Genomic DNA, 13,771 nt, shown 5'->3' on the forward strand with positions numbered 1-13,771 from the left:
GAGGCGGCGCCGCCGGGCCCGGAGCCCCGAGGGAGGGGGCGGCGGCCGGACGCGCCTCCGGGAGCGGCCCGAGCCTCCGGGCTCCCCGCCCCGGGCTCCCCGCGCGGCCGCCGGCGCCCAGGTGCGGGGGCGTGTGCGCGGCGCGGGCGCCGCCTCGGCCGGCGGGGCGGGGGCGGGGCCGGGGCCGGGCCGCCCGCCGCCCTCAGTCTCCCCGGCCCGCCCGCCGCGCCGGCCGCGCGGCCCGAGCTCCCGGCGCCTCACCGGGATGCTGCCCGCCGCCCGCCCGCGCGCCGCCCGCCGCCCCCGCCTCCCGGGCCGCGCCCGCCGTTTACATGCCGGTGGCGCCGCCGGCCCCTGCGAGCCCCTGCGAGCCCCGGCGCCCCGAGGGTGAAGCCCCCGGCCCGCGACCCGGACGGGCCGCCCGGACCGGGCCCTTCGGACGCAGCTGCCCGCCCGCGCGGCCGCCGCCGCCGCCGGCTGGGCGGGATCCGGCGCCGGTGTTTGGGGAGGGGGTGTGGTGTAGGGAAAGGAATCCTGGGGATTTCTGGCTCCCTCGCCCCCCTCCTTTTTTTCCTGGCCAGCGGGGCCGCAGACTCAGGGAACTCGCTCATGGCTTTCTTGATGAAGAAGAAGAAATTCAAATTCCAGACCACTTTCACGCTGGAGGAGCTGACGGCGGTCCCCTTCGTGAACGGGGTCCTCTTCTGCAAGGTCCGGCTGCTGGATGGCGGGGACTTTGTCAGCTTGTCGTCCAGGTAGGCGCGGGGGCCGTCGTGCCTGCGGATGAGTGCGGTGGAGCCACTTGGCCGGCAGGGAAGTGCTCCTCGGGGCTGAGCGAGTCTCGGGGATTATGTGTGTCTGGGGCAGGTTTGCACAAGGCCAGCAGTGATCTGGGCGCTCTGGGCCTGAGTTGCTGGCAGGGTGCCGGGCACCCTTCTGCAGGTGATCGGCGGCTGCCTGGAGCTCTGTTTCAGCCCCTTCCTGGGCCCCTGCACGCATCCGGGGACCGGCCCGTTCTGCGGACCCCAGTGGAGAGCCCCGAGCGGGTTGTGCCTTGCAGGGGTGAGAAAGGGAGGTTGATTCCTGGCTACTTTGCACCCAGCTGGCCAGTCGGGCTGTCATATGCTTTGGAGCCTGTGCCAGCCACAGGTTCCCTGGCACTCCCTGGCCGGCCCCAGGCGTTCCCAGGCTGGCTGGAGGGAGGCGGCTGGGTTCTGGCCCGCCCAGCCCCCTCTGAGTGACTGTCCTCTTCTGGCTGGAGCTGGACTGCTTTGCATTGCAAATGCCCTTGTCAAGGAGGCTGCCGACCTCTCTGAAAGAGACTTGGTCAAGTTTGATTTTGTGTGCGCCCCCAGCCTGTGCGTCCAGCTGCCCAGCTCATTTGCTGAGGCGACTGAGTTCCCAAGCTGGCCCACCTGGGATCCTGGGGGCCTGTCCTGCCGGGGAGCACCTTGGAGGCTGACAGATGGGGGTTCAAGTCCTAGTGCTGTCTCTTTTTGGGCCTCAGTACAGATCTCTTCTGGCAGTTGTGGTGCAGGGTGGTCTAGCGCCTAAGGCACACCAGCCCCCTCTCTGGTCTGTCCCTTTGCTCCTCGCACCTCCTGTGGAATCAGTGAGCTGGAGTTGCTGCCCTGTTCTCAGATAGGGGTACGTGGTACACGGAGGGAGAAATGGAGACCGGAAAGAAGTAAAGTGGCCTGCTGGGAAGCTCACTGGGGGCAATTGCCAGCAGAACTTGACCGGTTTGGAGACCTGTTGGTTGAATCTGGAGGCACAGTGCTTTGCTGGGATGGGGTAGGGTAGCCACACCCCCTAACTCAGGTTTCAGAATCTCTAGTGTGGACAGCGTGGGGTGCCTTGTCTGTGCACTTGGGCCCGCTCATGTCTGGAGGCTCCCCAGTCTGCTAAGAGCCTCTTATCTGAGGAATTCAGACGAGGGCTGCCCTTTGCTATGGGGGCAGGCCCATCCTAGGTTGCCTGGGAAGCCTGTGATCTTCCAGCCACCCACACAGCTAGCCAGGGCTTCAGGGAAGGGGCTGTGTGCCACCTCTGGGCTGCACAGTCAGTGCCTGGGTGACTTTGGGCAAGTTACCTAACCTCCCTGAGTCCAAGAGCCAGCAAATATTGTACTGTGTGCCCTGTTTCTCTCGCTCATCTCCCTTACCTTCAGGATTGTGCTCTGGAGCAGAGTGGAGGTGGGGGTCTGGAGGGTATTATCCCTTTTTTACGGAGGAGGAAACTGAGGCTCAGAAAGGGAGTGATTTGCCTTAGTTAATGTAGCAGAACCAAGATGGAAACTCTGGATGTGCTTTTAACCCCTACCCTGTTATGTCTGTGAGCCTCAGTTTCCTCTTCTGGGAAATGGGGGGATCATTCATAACATGAAGAGCTGTGAGGAGGAGCGGAGGGGGTGATGTCACGCTGCGTGTGACTCGGGCACACTGCTGCAGCAGTCAGGGTTACTGTGGCAGAGGGACACAGGCTCCAGACCCTCCCAGATCTTGGGGGGACTGGCTGGAATCAACAGGGGGCCTGCATGTGACCGCAAGAATTGATATCCAGCCCAGACTGAGGCCACACCTAGCCTCCAGGCCCTGGGGCCCACTGTCACCCTGACTGTCAACCTTTCCATTGCCCTAAACCAGCCCCCTCATCCGGGGAAATCTGGAAAGTTCTAGGTCTCAACCCACAGGGTCTGGATTTCACCTCTGCCTCCCCTTTTTCCCTCCTGTCAAGGGACCATGGAGTCCCTGAACCCTGCTGAGCCCAAACAGCCTTCCCTGGCAGCCCTCATCCTGCATGAAAGCTGAGTGGGGTGGAGCTGGCAGTCGAGCCCCCAAGGCTGGGCTCTTAGTGGGTGCTGGGCAGGGGTGGCTGTAGAGAGCAGCCAGCAGTGTGGGATCTCAGGCAGCTTAAGAGTGGCTATGCTTTTGCTGGGAGGTGAGGGTCTCTGGATGCTCACCCTTCCACCTTCATCAAGTCTGTGGCCTGGGCGGCCTCCTCAAAACCCACCCTTCCAGATCACCAAGGCCCCACTGTTTCTGAGTTCGAATAGGGTCTGGGGGTGCCAGAACCTGCTGAGATCCTTGGCCCAGATCTAGTAGCTTGCTCCCCCCAACCTCAGGGATCCCTGAGGGCCCAGAAACCCCGTGCAGGCCCAAGCCCCCACCCGTGCAGCACCCGCCCTCCTAGCCTGAGTGTTTCCCTGTGAGTTGGGTGCCATGGCAACAGCCGGGTACATAGCTCCAGCCTGACCCAATTTGAGCAGGTAGAACAGGTGGTACATTGCTCTGTTCACCAGCCTCATCTTTTGGAGGCCTCCTCACCACCGTAATCCTCACAGCTAATGTGTTCGGAGGGCCATGTCCATTAATCATCCCGGCCATCCAGAGAGGTGCCCAGGCCAGAGGGGTAAAGCCTGGCTGGCCACGCGAAGGGGGTAGTCACCGCTCTCTGTCATTAGGGTCGTGCACTGACCATGTGCAGGGACCGTTGAGCTCCTGGAACTCGTGGTCATTTGAGCCCTTGAAGCACCCTGTGAGCTGATGAGGAAAGGGGCGAGAGGCCTAAAGTGATGGTGCCCTGTCCCTCAGGGCACAGAGCTATGGTTTGTATTTGGGCAGATCCCACCCCAGAGCCCTGCCTTGCCTTGGGGGCAAGCTACAGCTCATGTGATACCCTCACATTTGAAAACTGTCTTTTCAATGGGTTGGATAGGATAGGAAAGTCCAGATTTCAGTTATTTTGAGTCACCCAGCTAGATCCTGTGATAACTGAGGGAACGGGTCCTCAGAGCCAAGAGATGGGGTGGGACTGACTCACTGCTGTGGACTTGGGGCCGGGCACAGGCTGGCACTGGGGCACAATGGGTATTTGCCAAGGTCCCTGCCTGGAGACCTCCTGGGCCATTGCACCCACATGACATCTGGGAGACTTTTCCTGGGGGCCTGGGGGGCGGGGAGCAGAGGACATAGCCAAGTTTGGCAAGTCGGGACGTATTGGACCGGGCTGTGGTCTCCCCAGGGCTGTGAGCCTCCAGCCAATCTGCCCTTCATGCACGAAGAAGAATCCCAAACATCCTGAGAGGTCTCCGCTCAGCTGGCACCCGTCCTGGGCGTCCTGGGGCCAGCCCGTGCACGTGGCTGGTGGTGCCAGGGGAGGGAGCAAGAGGCAGGCGATGACTTACCTCACAGCAAGTTCCATCTGGAGGAGACAGGCGAAGAGGGTCTCCACACTCTTCGCCTGTCTCCTCCGCCAACAGATGGGGAAACTGAAACCAGAGCAGAGATGTGACTTATGCAGGGTAACTTCTCAGGAGGAACTAATGGCACAGCTGCCTTGACTTCTACCCCTGTGCCTCAGTACCCCTTTTTCAGGGAGGGGCAGGCCACATGAGAAAGGAGAGGAGAGAGGGAGCCCTCTCCTTCCTCCAGGGCGCCTCCTGCTCCGGACATAGGTCTGGACTATCCAAGAAGCAACTGTGTGCCAGGGAGGCCCCTCCCCGGCCCTTCTCTGTTGGCAGTTTCAATCCTCAGATGTCTTTCAGGAGGGATTTCTGTTTGGGCAGCATGTTGAGAGCGTACCTGCCCTCTCAGGCGCCCATCGGCCGGACGGCAGCCCTCAGAGGCACGCGGGGTCTTTGGGGGCTCTCGGGGCATGAAGAAGGCTGCTCCACTCTGCCGCTGGAGGCTCTGTGCCCGAGGGGCTAGGTCCTGGCACACACGCCCCAGGCCTGGCCTGCCCTCCACTTGCCCAAAAAGGCTGCAGGAGGCTCCCTGAGTCCACCACCCCACAAGGCCTGCTCTGAGGCACATCTTGGTGTGAAGATGGGCACCCGGTCCCGTCCCTTGGACCCGGAGGGGGCAGGGATGTGGCAGTGCACTGGGCCCCCAAGGCAGGAGCTCTCAGACTGAGTGAAGGGGGGTGGCCAGCAGGCGTTCGTCCGTGCTCCACAGAGCACCCTCTTGGTCCTGGGCGTTCAGAGATGGGTGGGACCAGGTGACTCCTCTCCTGTGGATGGCCCTGAGGGTGGGGACCGTGCACCTTCAGGGCTGGCGCGTCCTCCTTGGGATTCCACTGGACCCAGGGGCCGGGGGAAGGCGTTGCTGGCGCCCACCCCAGGCTAGACCCAGTCCATGCCCTCATGGAGCCCATGGTCTCCTGCTGGGGTGCATTGCTGCGACAGAGAGGGCATTCCTCCTTGAAGTGGCCCTTCAAGGAGAGTCAAAGGCCAAGGGGGAAGGCCTGGGGAAGAGCCCCCAGCTCACACGCGCTCCAGCTATGGTCTGGGTGAGGGGTTGGGATGGTCGGAGTGTGGAGAGGGGCCGGAGGGCTGGGGGTGAATGAAGATGTGTAGGCCCAGCTGACTGCCTGGTCTTGGGGGTCTAGCCTAGGTTGGGGGCAGTATGGCCTGGTTCTCAGTTAGGTGGATGACTCTTGGTTGTGGGTGGAGAAGTCTCAAGGGGGCCTGGCAGCACCCAGTGAGGAATGGTTGGTTCTCCTGAGGCGGGCTGTGCTGTGCTGGCCTGGCAGAGGGAGTGGCGTGGGCAGATTGGCAAGCAGATTGGCAGGCAGGGGTGTGGATGGGTCTCCTGGTCTTTCAGTGTCTGGCCCCATCCTTGGTGTTTGGAGTGTGCTAGAAGATGGCCGTCTGGAGGGCCCAGGGGCTTAGTTGGCCCACCCCACATGCTCCGTTGACTTGTCAGCATGGAAGCCCAGACTTTCAGTTTCTTTTAAGGTGGAAGATAGGGCAGCAGTACCACGTGGCAGTGTTTGGCCCCAAGGAGCTTTGCCTGCTGCCTGGGCTGCCCACTTCAGGCTTCGCTCAAGCTCCCTGCACGCCCTTGGGCTCCGGAGGGTGGTTGTTCACCCTCATCTTGGACAGCCTGGTCCCCAGGGGCCCCTGATGGGGGGACTTTCCTGTGTGCCTGGAGGGCAGCGGGAAGGGGCATCTGTGGAGAGCAGCCCTGCCAGCTGGAGGAGTGGGCGGGACCAGGCTCTGGCACTAGGCCAGCTGCTGGCTCCCTGTGGAGGGGTCAGCCCTTACTGCCCATGCCCTTGGGGAGACTTGAGGCTGCCTGGCCTGTGCCTGGCCTTGTCTCCTTGGCTCGGGCCTTTAACACCAGCTGGCCACACTGTTGGCAGGTGCTACCCTGGGAACCTCTGCCACCTGCCCACCAGCCTGATGGGGCTGTCTGCTGAGGCCTGTTCCTTGCTTTGAGCTCTGTTCCGGGAGCCCTCAGCCAGGGGTTCTTGGCTGCAGCCACCCTGTGTGCAATGGGTCCTGAGCAGCTTTGAATTCTGCTTATCCAGTACCTGGGAGCCCGGCCTGGGACTGAGGCTAACTGCTGGTGTGTCTGCTCACAGGCCTCAGGAACTTGGGGACTCTGGCTGTGGAGTCTGGGGACTGCCAGGTGGTGACCCCATAGTCCCTGCTTACTTACTGCCATGGACAAGCAGTACTGCCCATGGCAACCGGTGATTTATCCATTTCTCACCAGACAGTCGCGGGAAGGTTAAAGCGGGGGTGGGGGGCATCAGATTTGCTGAGAAAGACCCCGGCACTAGCATGGGTGGGGGGCAAGGGCGTTTCTCTTCATTTTCCACCTTGTCTGGCAAGTGCTTTGGATTGTGGGGACACAGGACCTGCACCCAGGGCCCCAATTGTACTCTGACCTGAGTCTGTGACCTGTGGGCCTGCTGACTCTCCCCGAGGTCACTGTGCTGATGATGGCCTTGGGAAGCCTGAAGCTGCCCGGCCCGAGCCTGTTGGTGTCTGCGCAGGGCTGTGGTTGCAAACCTTTGGTCTTCGCTCTGAGCCTCTTTTTTTTTTTTTTTTTTTAAGATTTATTTATTTATGCATACAAGAGCTGGGGTACAGGCCAGAGGTGCTGGGATGAGAGGATTCACCAGAGACAGAGTGGGGAACAGAACAGGCAGATTGATGGAAGTACACTGCTGAGGGGAGCAGCGGGCGAGACAGGAGGGGTCTGCTGCGCCATGTGGGTTGCTGCCTGACTGGCTGGGGATCGAACTCGTGCTGCCGAGGCTGTGGATAGCTGCATAGGTCACGTCTCAACCCCTTGCGCCACCAGGGAGGCCCCACTCTGAACCTCATTTAGCACCTCTGGCTTGGCACAGCTCTCCATGCAGGCCTGGACCCCTCCCTGCTCTGCTGCCCGTGTCAGCGGAGAGTGACCAGCCTGCAGCCCCTCAGCCGCTCGCGTCAGCAGTTGGGAGGCAAGAGCTCTGATGAAGACTTTATGCCTCTTAGTCAGGCGGGTGCCCCCCCAACCTGGGGAGAGGTTCTGTACTACCTCTGCCTCTTGCTCCCTATGTGACCTTGGGCAAGGGACTCAGCCCCCTCCCTGGTAAGCGGAGCTGCTGGTGCCTGCCTCGCAGTGTTATTGGGAGGACACGGGCACTAATGCCCATCAGACGACGTCCAGCCCGGCTCCCGGCACGTGGGGGACACCCCCCACCCCATGCTGTAGCCAGTCTTATCCGTGGGTGTCACAACTGTAGCTCAGATGGTTCCCCCTGCTTGCCCCTCCCCCCTCCGTGGCAGCTGGCACTTTCCTGTGGTCTGAACTGGCCGGGGTGCTGCAGGGAGAGGGTGCTTCCTGCCTGCGGCTCTGCCCCTGCAGGGGCAGGAACAGGCAAGGAGCACACCTAGTGTCTCAGGGGCAGGGGCTCACGCTCAAACTCAGGGCCCCAAGTGGTGGGGTGTGTGTCCTTTCTTGTCCCTGTTGACTTGCACCTGATTTGGGGTGCTTGACTCTGAGGCACGGCTGGAGTGCTCCCACCTGGTGAGGGTGTTGGATCAGCCTCTTGTGTGGTCAACTCTGGGACCCTTTCTGGCAGGCAGAAGACAACTCCCCACATGAGAAGGAGGGCACGGCATCAGACTCTAGGGGGCTGGGGACAGGTGAGAAGCCACAGCCCCTCAGTGGGTGAGCAGGCCCTACCACTCCTTGCACCCCCCTGGGCTTCACCACACGTTACCCTTCTAGATTTTCACTTATGTAGTTGCCTGTCCTCAGGCTTCCTTCCCCCTTCCTTACCTGACTGAACTGTTCAACCCAAGAGCCACCTCTTCCAGGAAGCCTTCCCTGACTTTTTTGGCTCAGTAGCCTGCATGGGTCATTATCTCAGGGCTCTGCTGTTCCTGTCCACGCCTCACTTAGCTCCTTCCCCAGACAGAGGTAGGAGTGATCACCTATGTTCTTAGTCCTGGGCCTTTCTGTTGATGGCAGGTGCTAGCATAGGCCTGGGACTTTTCTCCCTTGGCGTCAAACCAAGGTGGGTGCTGATGGTGCTGGACTGTATGCCAGCTCCATCAGCTGCCTGGGCCCAGCCCCTCCCCACCCTGGTGCTGGAAGTATCAGTCCGTGCCAGGAGCAACCCTCACCCGCATATCGGGCAGCTGGGCACTGCCATGGCCTCAGAGGCTGTGATTGAGAGGCAGCTGGGGGCACCACTGGTTGTGTTGGGTAACCCTCTGGGGGGGTGGGGGCTGGGGCCTGCCCTAGGCTCTGCAGTTGCACCTTGGCGGCTGCTTGCTTGCTCTGTGACCAGCCAAGGGTCTTGCCCTCTCAGTCGGCTTCTTCCATCAAACGGCGGGGGCGCGCCTGAGATCCGGGCCGCCATGCAGCACAGGGCCAGGTGCCTGGCAGCTGAAGGGCAACTGAACCTGCCCAGAGGGGAGAAGGTGAACAGCTCGGTGCTGGCGAGGGTAGAAGTCTGGGTCCTGTCGCCTACACGCAGCAGGCCCTCCTGCTGCTTCCTCTGAGAGCGGTGACAGCACCCCTGCAGTCCCCCACCCCGCCCCCAGTCCCTTGGGGACCATTTCCTAGGCACCTTCTGCATGTGGGGCCCTTGTGGGTTCCTGGGAACACAGCCCCATCCCTGCGGGTCCCCTCAGCAGGAAGCAGGGCCTGGCTGGGTTCTGGGGTAAATGGGGGTTAGGATGAGCTGGGGTGGGGTGGGCAGGGAGCAGTCAGGAGGAGGGGTCCAGGGCAGAGGTGCAGCAAGAACCAGTGACCTGGGAGCTCGTGGAGGGGACCGGGGGCAGGAGCTTGGGCCTTATCTGAGGTGGGGGAGCCACAGGAGGTACTAATTGGTCAGATTTGTGTTTTGGAACCATCAAGGCAGCCACGGGGTTGACTGCTTGGGGTGCAGGTTGCAGCAGGGGAGGCGTGTCCACGGAGAGGTGACTCCCATCTCCGGATGGAAACAAAACCTGGAGCTGCTGCTGTTCACAATGAGTGTAGGGACAGGAGGGGCGGGGCCGTGTACTGCTCTGTGTTATTGACATAAAGTTCCAGAACATTTTGGTGGAAGAACCTCTCCTGAGAGGTGTGGGGTGACATCAGCTGGGGGGGTCAGACGTGGCCTCTGAGGCCTATGAAGTCCTCTCCTTGGGAGCCAGCTCCAGGGGACTGCGTTGGACACCTGCTGTGCACCTTGGGTGCTGCTCGGTGCCACAGTCCTCTAGATAGAAACGAGGCACCGGGAAGCCAGGAGGCGATCCCCAGGTCTTGTCCTGGGTCTTTCTGGTGGGACAGCCTGAAACAACTGACCGGACAGGCGTCACTCCTGTTTATGAGCCATATTAGCAGCTGCCAGCAGTCTTCTGGCCAGGAATTTTCCTTCTGCCTCTTGCAGACCCTGGCAGAGGCTGGTGACTGGCGGCTTGGCAGTTCAGAGGAAGGGTGGGAGGGAGGCCCCAAAGCTGCCACATCACAGGATCTCTCCAAGGCCTGAGTTCCTCTGTGAAGTGGGGTGCCGGGCTCTGTGGTGCTTAGGCTCAGAGGTTAGCACTCTCACAGACTCAGCATAGCCCCTGCCCAGAGAGAATGCTCAGTAAGGCTGGCAGGGGCTGGCATTCATCCAGGGTGGTTATTGGAGAGGATCCAGGGGTGGGGGCAGAAAGCAAAGGTCCATGTTGCTCCCTTACTCCCTTGTTTTCTCGTCTCTCTTGCTGGGGTTCACCCACTCAGCAGACACTTACCCACTAGCGCCAAGCCCCTGCCCTGGGCACAGCAGTGGCCAGAACAGCCATGGCCCCTGCCCTGCAGCCTCTGAGAGGTCGCCTTCAGGGAAGTGCTGAGCATGGCGGTGGAGAGGAGGCAGCCTCGCTGTGGGGATAAACTTTGGCTGATGTCACTCTCCCTGACAGCCAAGAGAAGGCCTGCCCCTGAGCTCCAGCACCTCCTGGGGGTTTTGTGTCAGATGAAGGGGAATCAGTTACAGCTGGACCTGGGCAAGAGTAGCCACGCCCACTTTGGATGCAGACAAGACTGAGGTCCAGCCCTGTTCTGGATGTTTCCCTGATGTCCCTCTCAAGCCCGGCTCGTAGTAGACCTCAGCTAATGTGTGTGGAATAAGTGAGTGACAGGCTGATGGACCCAAGGTTGTTCCATGGGTCTGCAGGAGAGTCAGTGGCCACAGCAGCTGGGTCCTCCCTGACCCAGCCCTTTGGAGATGGCCAGAAAAACAGGTCTGAGTCCCAGCAGGCTCTATGAGGAGCTGTGACGCTGGCCTGTGGGCCCTGACAGCTCCCTCGGACACTGGGGGGCCACAAGGAGTGCTGTGTGGGGCGCATGCCTGCATGCAGTTCCAAAGGTGATCCCTCAGTCTCTGGCCTGACCACAGAGGGAACTCCCCTTTCCTGAGGGTGGAGATGTGGGTGCAAGAAGGCCTAAGGCAGCCTTTGTGGGAGTAGGGCTGTGAGGTTCACTCATTTGGCCTTCAGTTATTTACTGAGTGCCTGCCGAGAGCCAGGTGGTCCTCCTGACTCAGGAAGCAGCGGGAGGGCCCTGGCTCCAGGCCTTTGCATTCTGGGACACGGAGCCTCATGTATCTTCCATACCTGAGACCCAGGCCCTGAAGAGGAAGTGATTTGTGCAGCGGCAGCAGTTGAGGGGAAGGTGTCTTCACGGCATAGGGACATCCCCATGACTCACTCGAGCCCAGCCATTCAGGGAACCGGGCTCCAGGGCTGGGGTCCCTCCCTCCTCTTCCTGCCTTAGGTGAATCAGACACCACACCGGTGTGAGTCAGTCAGGAGCGGCCTGGGCATGCCGACCCACCTCCATGGAGAGCCCAGCCAGGATTGCGGCCTGGGTCCGGGAAAGGGGCTCATGCAGGGGCTTGGCGTGCCTGGGTCCTGCTGGACCATCTGCTCAGTTACTTCTCATGGTCACAGCTGTGGCCCCCACTCAGCATGAGGGCCCCGTTTTCCCATGAGGCCTCTCTTCAACCCCGGGAAGTAGAGCAGGGCAGTGCCTGACACCCAGAGAGGCCAAGTGTGCTGTGGTGGCAGAGCCCAGCCTGGAACCTTGAGTCGCTGCCTCTCATGCCCATGACCTGAGAGCTTCCCCACCCCCCCTCACCTGCCCTGGGCTTTGGGTGGGAAGGGAAGCCCCTGAGCAGGGCCGAACCCACACTCTGTGTTTGCAGCAGTTGTGGGTCTTGGGGGGAGGGGAAGTTGCTACTGCAGCACAGCCATGTCTTCGTGCTCTGCACTCCTAGGGTCCATCTCTCGCTGGGGGCCTAGTTGAGGATTTTGAGGGCAGGTCACAGCCTTCTGTTCAGGCCTCGGGTAGGTGACTTCTGTGTTCCGGGCCTCAGTGTGCCCTGGAGATGATCTGCCGCTTCCCAGGGTCCTGGTGAATCCCAGGTTGGCGGGAAGCCGGCTGCTTGAACTCTGACGGAAACACTTCTCTAGTAGACCCTGGGCTGGCCGCGTGGTCCCTGACACCAGCAGGTCTTGATGCGTTTGGCCCAGAGCCACACCTGACTGTGTACTCCGACCAGCAGGGTGGAGGGTCGGCGTGGGGCGCTATGGTAGGTCTGGTGGTACAGGCCACCCCACCTCCTGGGGGACCTGAGGGCTCCCTGAGTGTCATTTGCTCTCTGTGAGGTGCGTGGTGGTTGTGCCTGCAGGGAATTCATGCTTGAGCAGCACCTGGCACATAGGAGGGTGCCTGGCACTGGAGCCAGGCTGGGCCAGCCGGGGTGGTGGGCTTGGGCCAGCACGGGGCTTTCGATCCCTCAGCAGCCTGCTCTCCTTGGCTGTGAGTGCAGGAGGGAGAGGTCTGCTGCTGCCACCTGAGGTCGGAGAAAACTGGCACTGGGGATGCTCGAGCCCCAGCAGAGCTTGACGCCGGCGCCCAGGCTGGGAGCAGCAGGCTGTGTGTCTGTGAGTCAGGGAAGCCGGCACCCGCCACTCGAGTTTTTGTCCTCAAGGTTGCTGGGCTGGTGAGCAGCAGGCCCCGAGCCAGGTGCCCCTGACACCCAGAGCCTTTGCTCCCCACCCTGAGCTTCCCTGCCAAGCCCGAGTGACTCGGCTGACCCTACCCCTTTCCACTTTGGGGTGTCCGAAGTCCCCAGTGGGCTGTCCATGAGATACTTGTGCGGTCACTCAGCCTTTCCTCCCAGCCCACCTGCCAATCCCCAAGTCACCCTCAGGGCTCAGGTTGGCAGAGGGGCAGAGAAGGGTTTTGGGGTGGCCAGTGGCCCCCCTGAGCACCCCGTGCTGAGCAGTGGCTTGGCTTCTAGGAACTTCTTGCTGCCTCATCCTGTCACGGAGGAGGGTCAGCCTGTGTCAGGGCTGCAACAAGCTGCTCCCTGCGCAGCTCTGGATTCCTGGCAGGACCTCAGTGCTGCTGGGATGCCACGATGGCCACGTCGCAGGATGGAGGCCCTCCCGCCCTGCAGCCTTGGATGGAGGCCTTGGCTGGGCCCAGAGTGGCCCCTCCCCAGGCACTGTGTTCGCCTCTCTTCTGGGAAGTGCAGGCAGATGTTGTCCATCTAAATTGTTTCCTTATTAGACTCTCACGTCTCCCGCCTGGGCTGAGTTTCATCAGCTGGGGAGCCTTGGTCTTTATTAATCACCATGGTCATTGGCTCCTGCAGCAGCCTGGCCAAGGGCTGGAGGTCACGGAGTGGGCATGGCCCAGAGGCGCAGGTGGGCCCTCTGGCATCCTCCAGGCTGCGGGGCCAGGGAGGGCCCTGTGTGCTGGAGCCTGGCTCTGGTTACCTCTCATTAGAGGGCGAACCCAGGAGCACAGCTGGGGCTGGCAAGTCTCTGGGGCACCACTCAGTTCTCGTGGGTGTGCCCCCCCTTTAGTGCGTGCTCAGCTCCCTTCCTCCGAATCACTTGGCAGAAACTCCAGTCCGAGGCCTGCAGCCTTGGTCCTCAACCCAGGGCCGTTTTGTATCCCAGGGGAGACATTTTGAAAGTCTAGAGACAGTTTTGGTTGTCACAGCTGGGGGTGCCACTGGCATGCTGAACATCTTAGGCACCACTCCTCTGCCCCTCCCCTCAAAAAAACCCAAATTATCTGACTCAAAGTGTTAATAGTGCTGAGGTGGGGGAACCCCAGCCTGCGGAGTCTGCTCTTGCAGGGCCTGGGCATCTTTCGTGACAAGCCAGAGGAGTTTTCAGTATTGGCTTCAGCTGACAAGCGTTGGCCTACCAGGCCTCGCTGCTGTGGCCACAATAGAGCTGCTCCCTGCCAGGCTGGGGTGGTTGTTGTAGATGAGCCCTCAGATGGGTGCCTGGGGAGGTGCTGAGGGTGGGTGCAGGGTCTCTCTGGATCCCACTGATATCCCAGGTTCCCTTCTTCTGACTCCTGCCAATGGGCCAGGCCTGTGCTCCTGCTCTAGGGGGAGTCCCCACTGGCCCATGTGGTGCTGTGTGCAGTGACCTGTGGACTTGGCAGCCTGGGCCAGGATGGGGCCTCACCGCTCTGACCCTTATCAC

General features: G+C 61.4%; 1 protein-coding gene across 1 annotated transcript in view; it reads left to right on the forward strand.

Annotated features, from left to right (window-relative positions):
• The first annotated feature begins 466 nt into the window (after positions 1-466).
• Positions 467-13,771, forward strand: part of EEIG1 (estrogen-induced osteoclastogenesis regulator 1) — a 33,088-nt gene continuing 19,783 nt past the window's right edge. The window contains exon 1 of the mRNA XM_037495448.2: positions 467-755. Coding sequence (XP_037351345.1) covers positions 610-755 — 146 coding nt within the window. The 5' untranslated portion in view covers positions 467-609. The remainder of the gene's footprint in view (positions 756-13,771) is intronic.

Source organism: Talpa occidentalis, unplaced genomic scaffold (genome assembly GCF_014898055.3).
Source record: "Talpa occidentalis isolate TD23 unplaced genomic scaffold, MPIMG_talOcc4v2.1 talOcc4.7, whole genome shotgun sequence".
Classification (NCBI taxonomy): domain Eukaryota; kingdom Metazoa; phylum Chordata; class Mammalia; order Eulipotyphla; family Talpidae; genus Talpa; species Talpa occidentalis.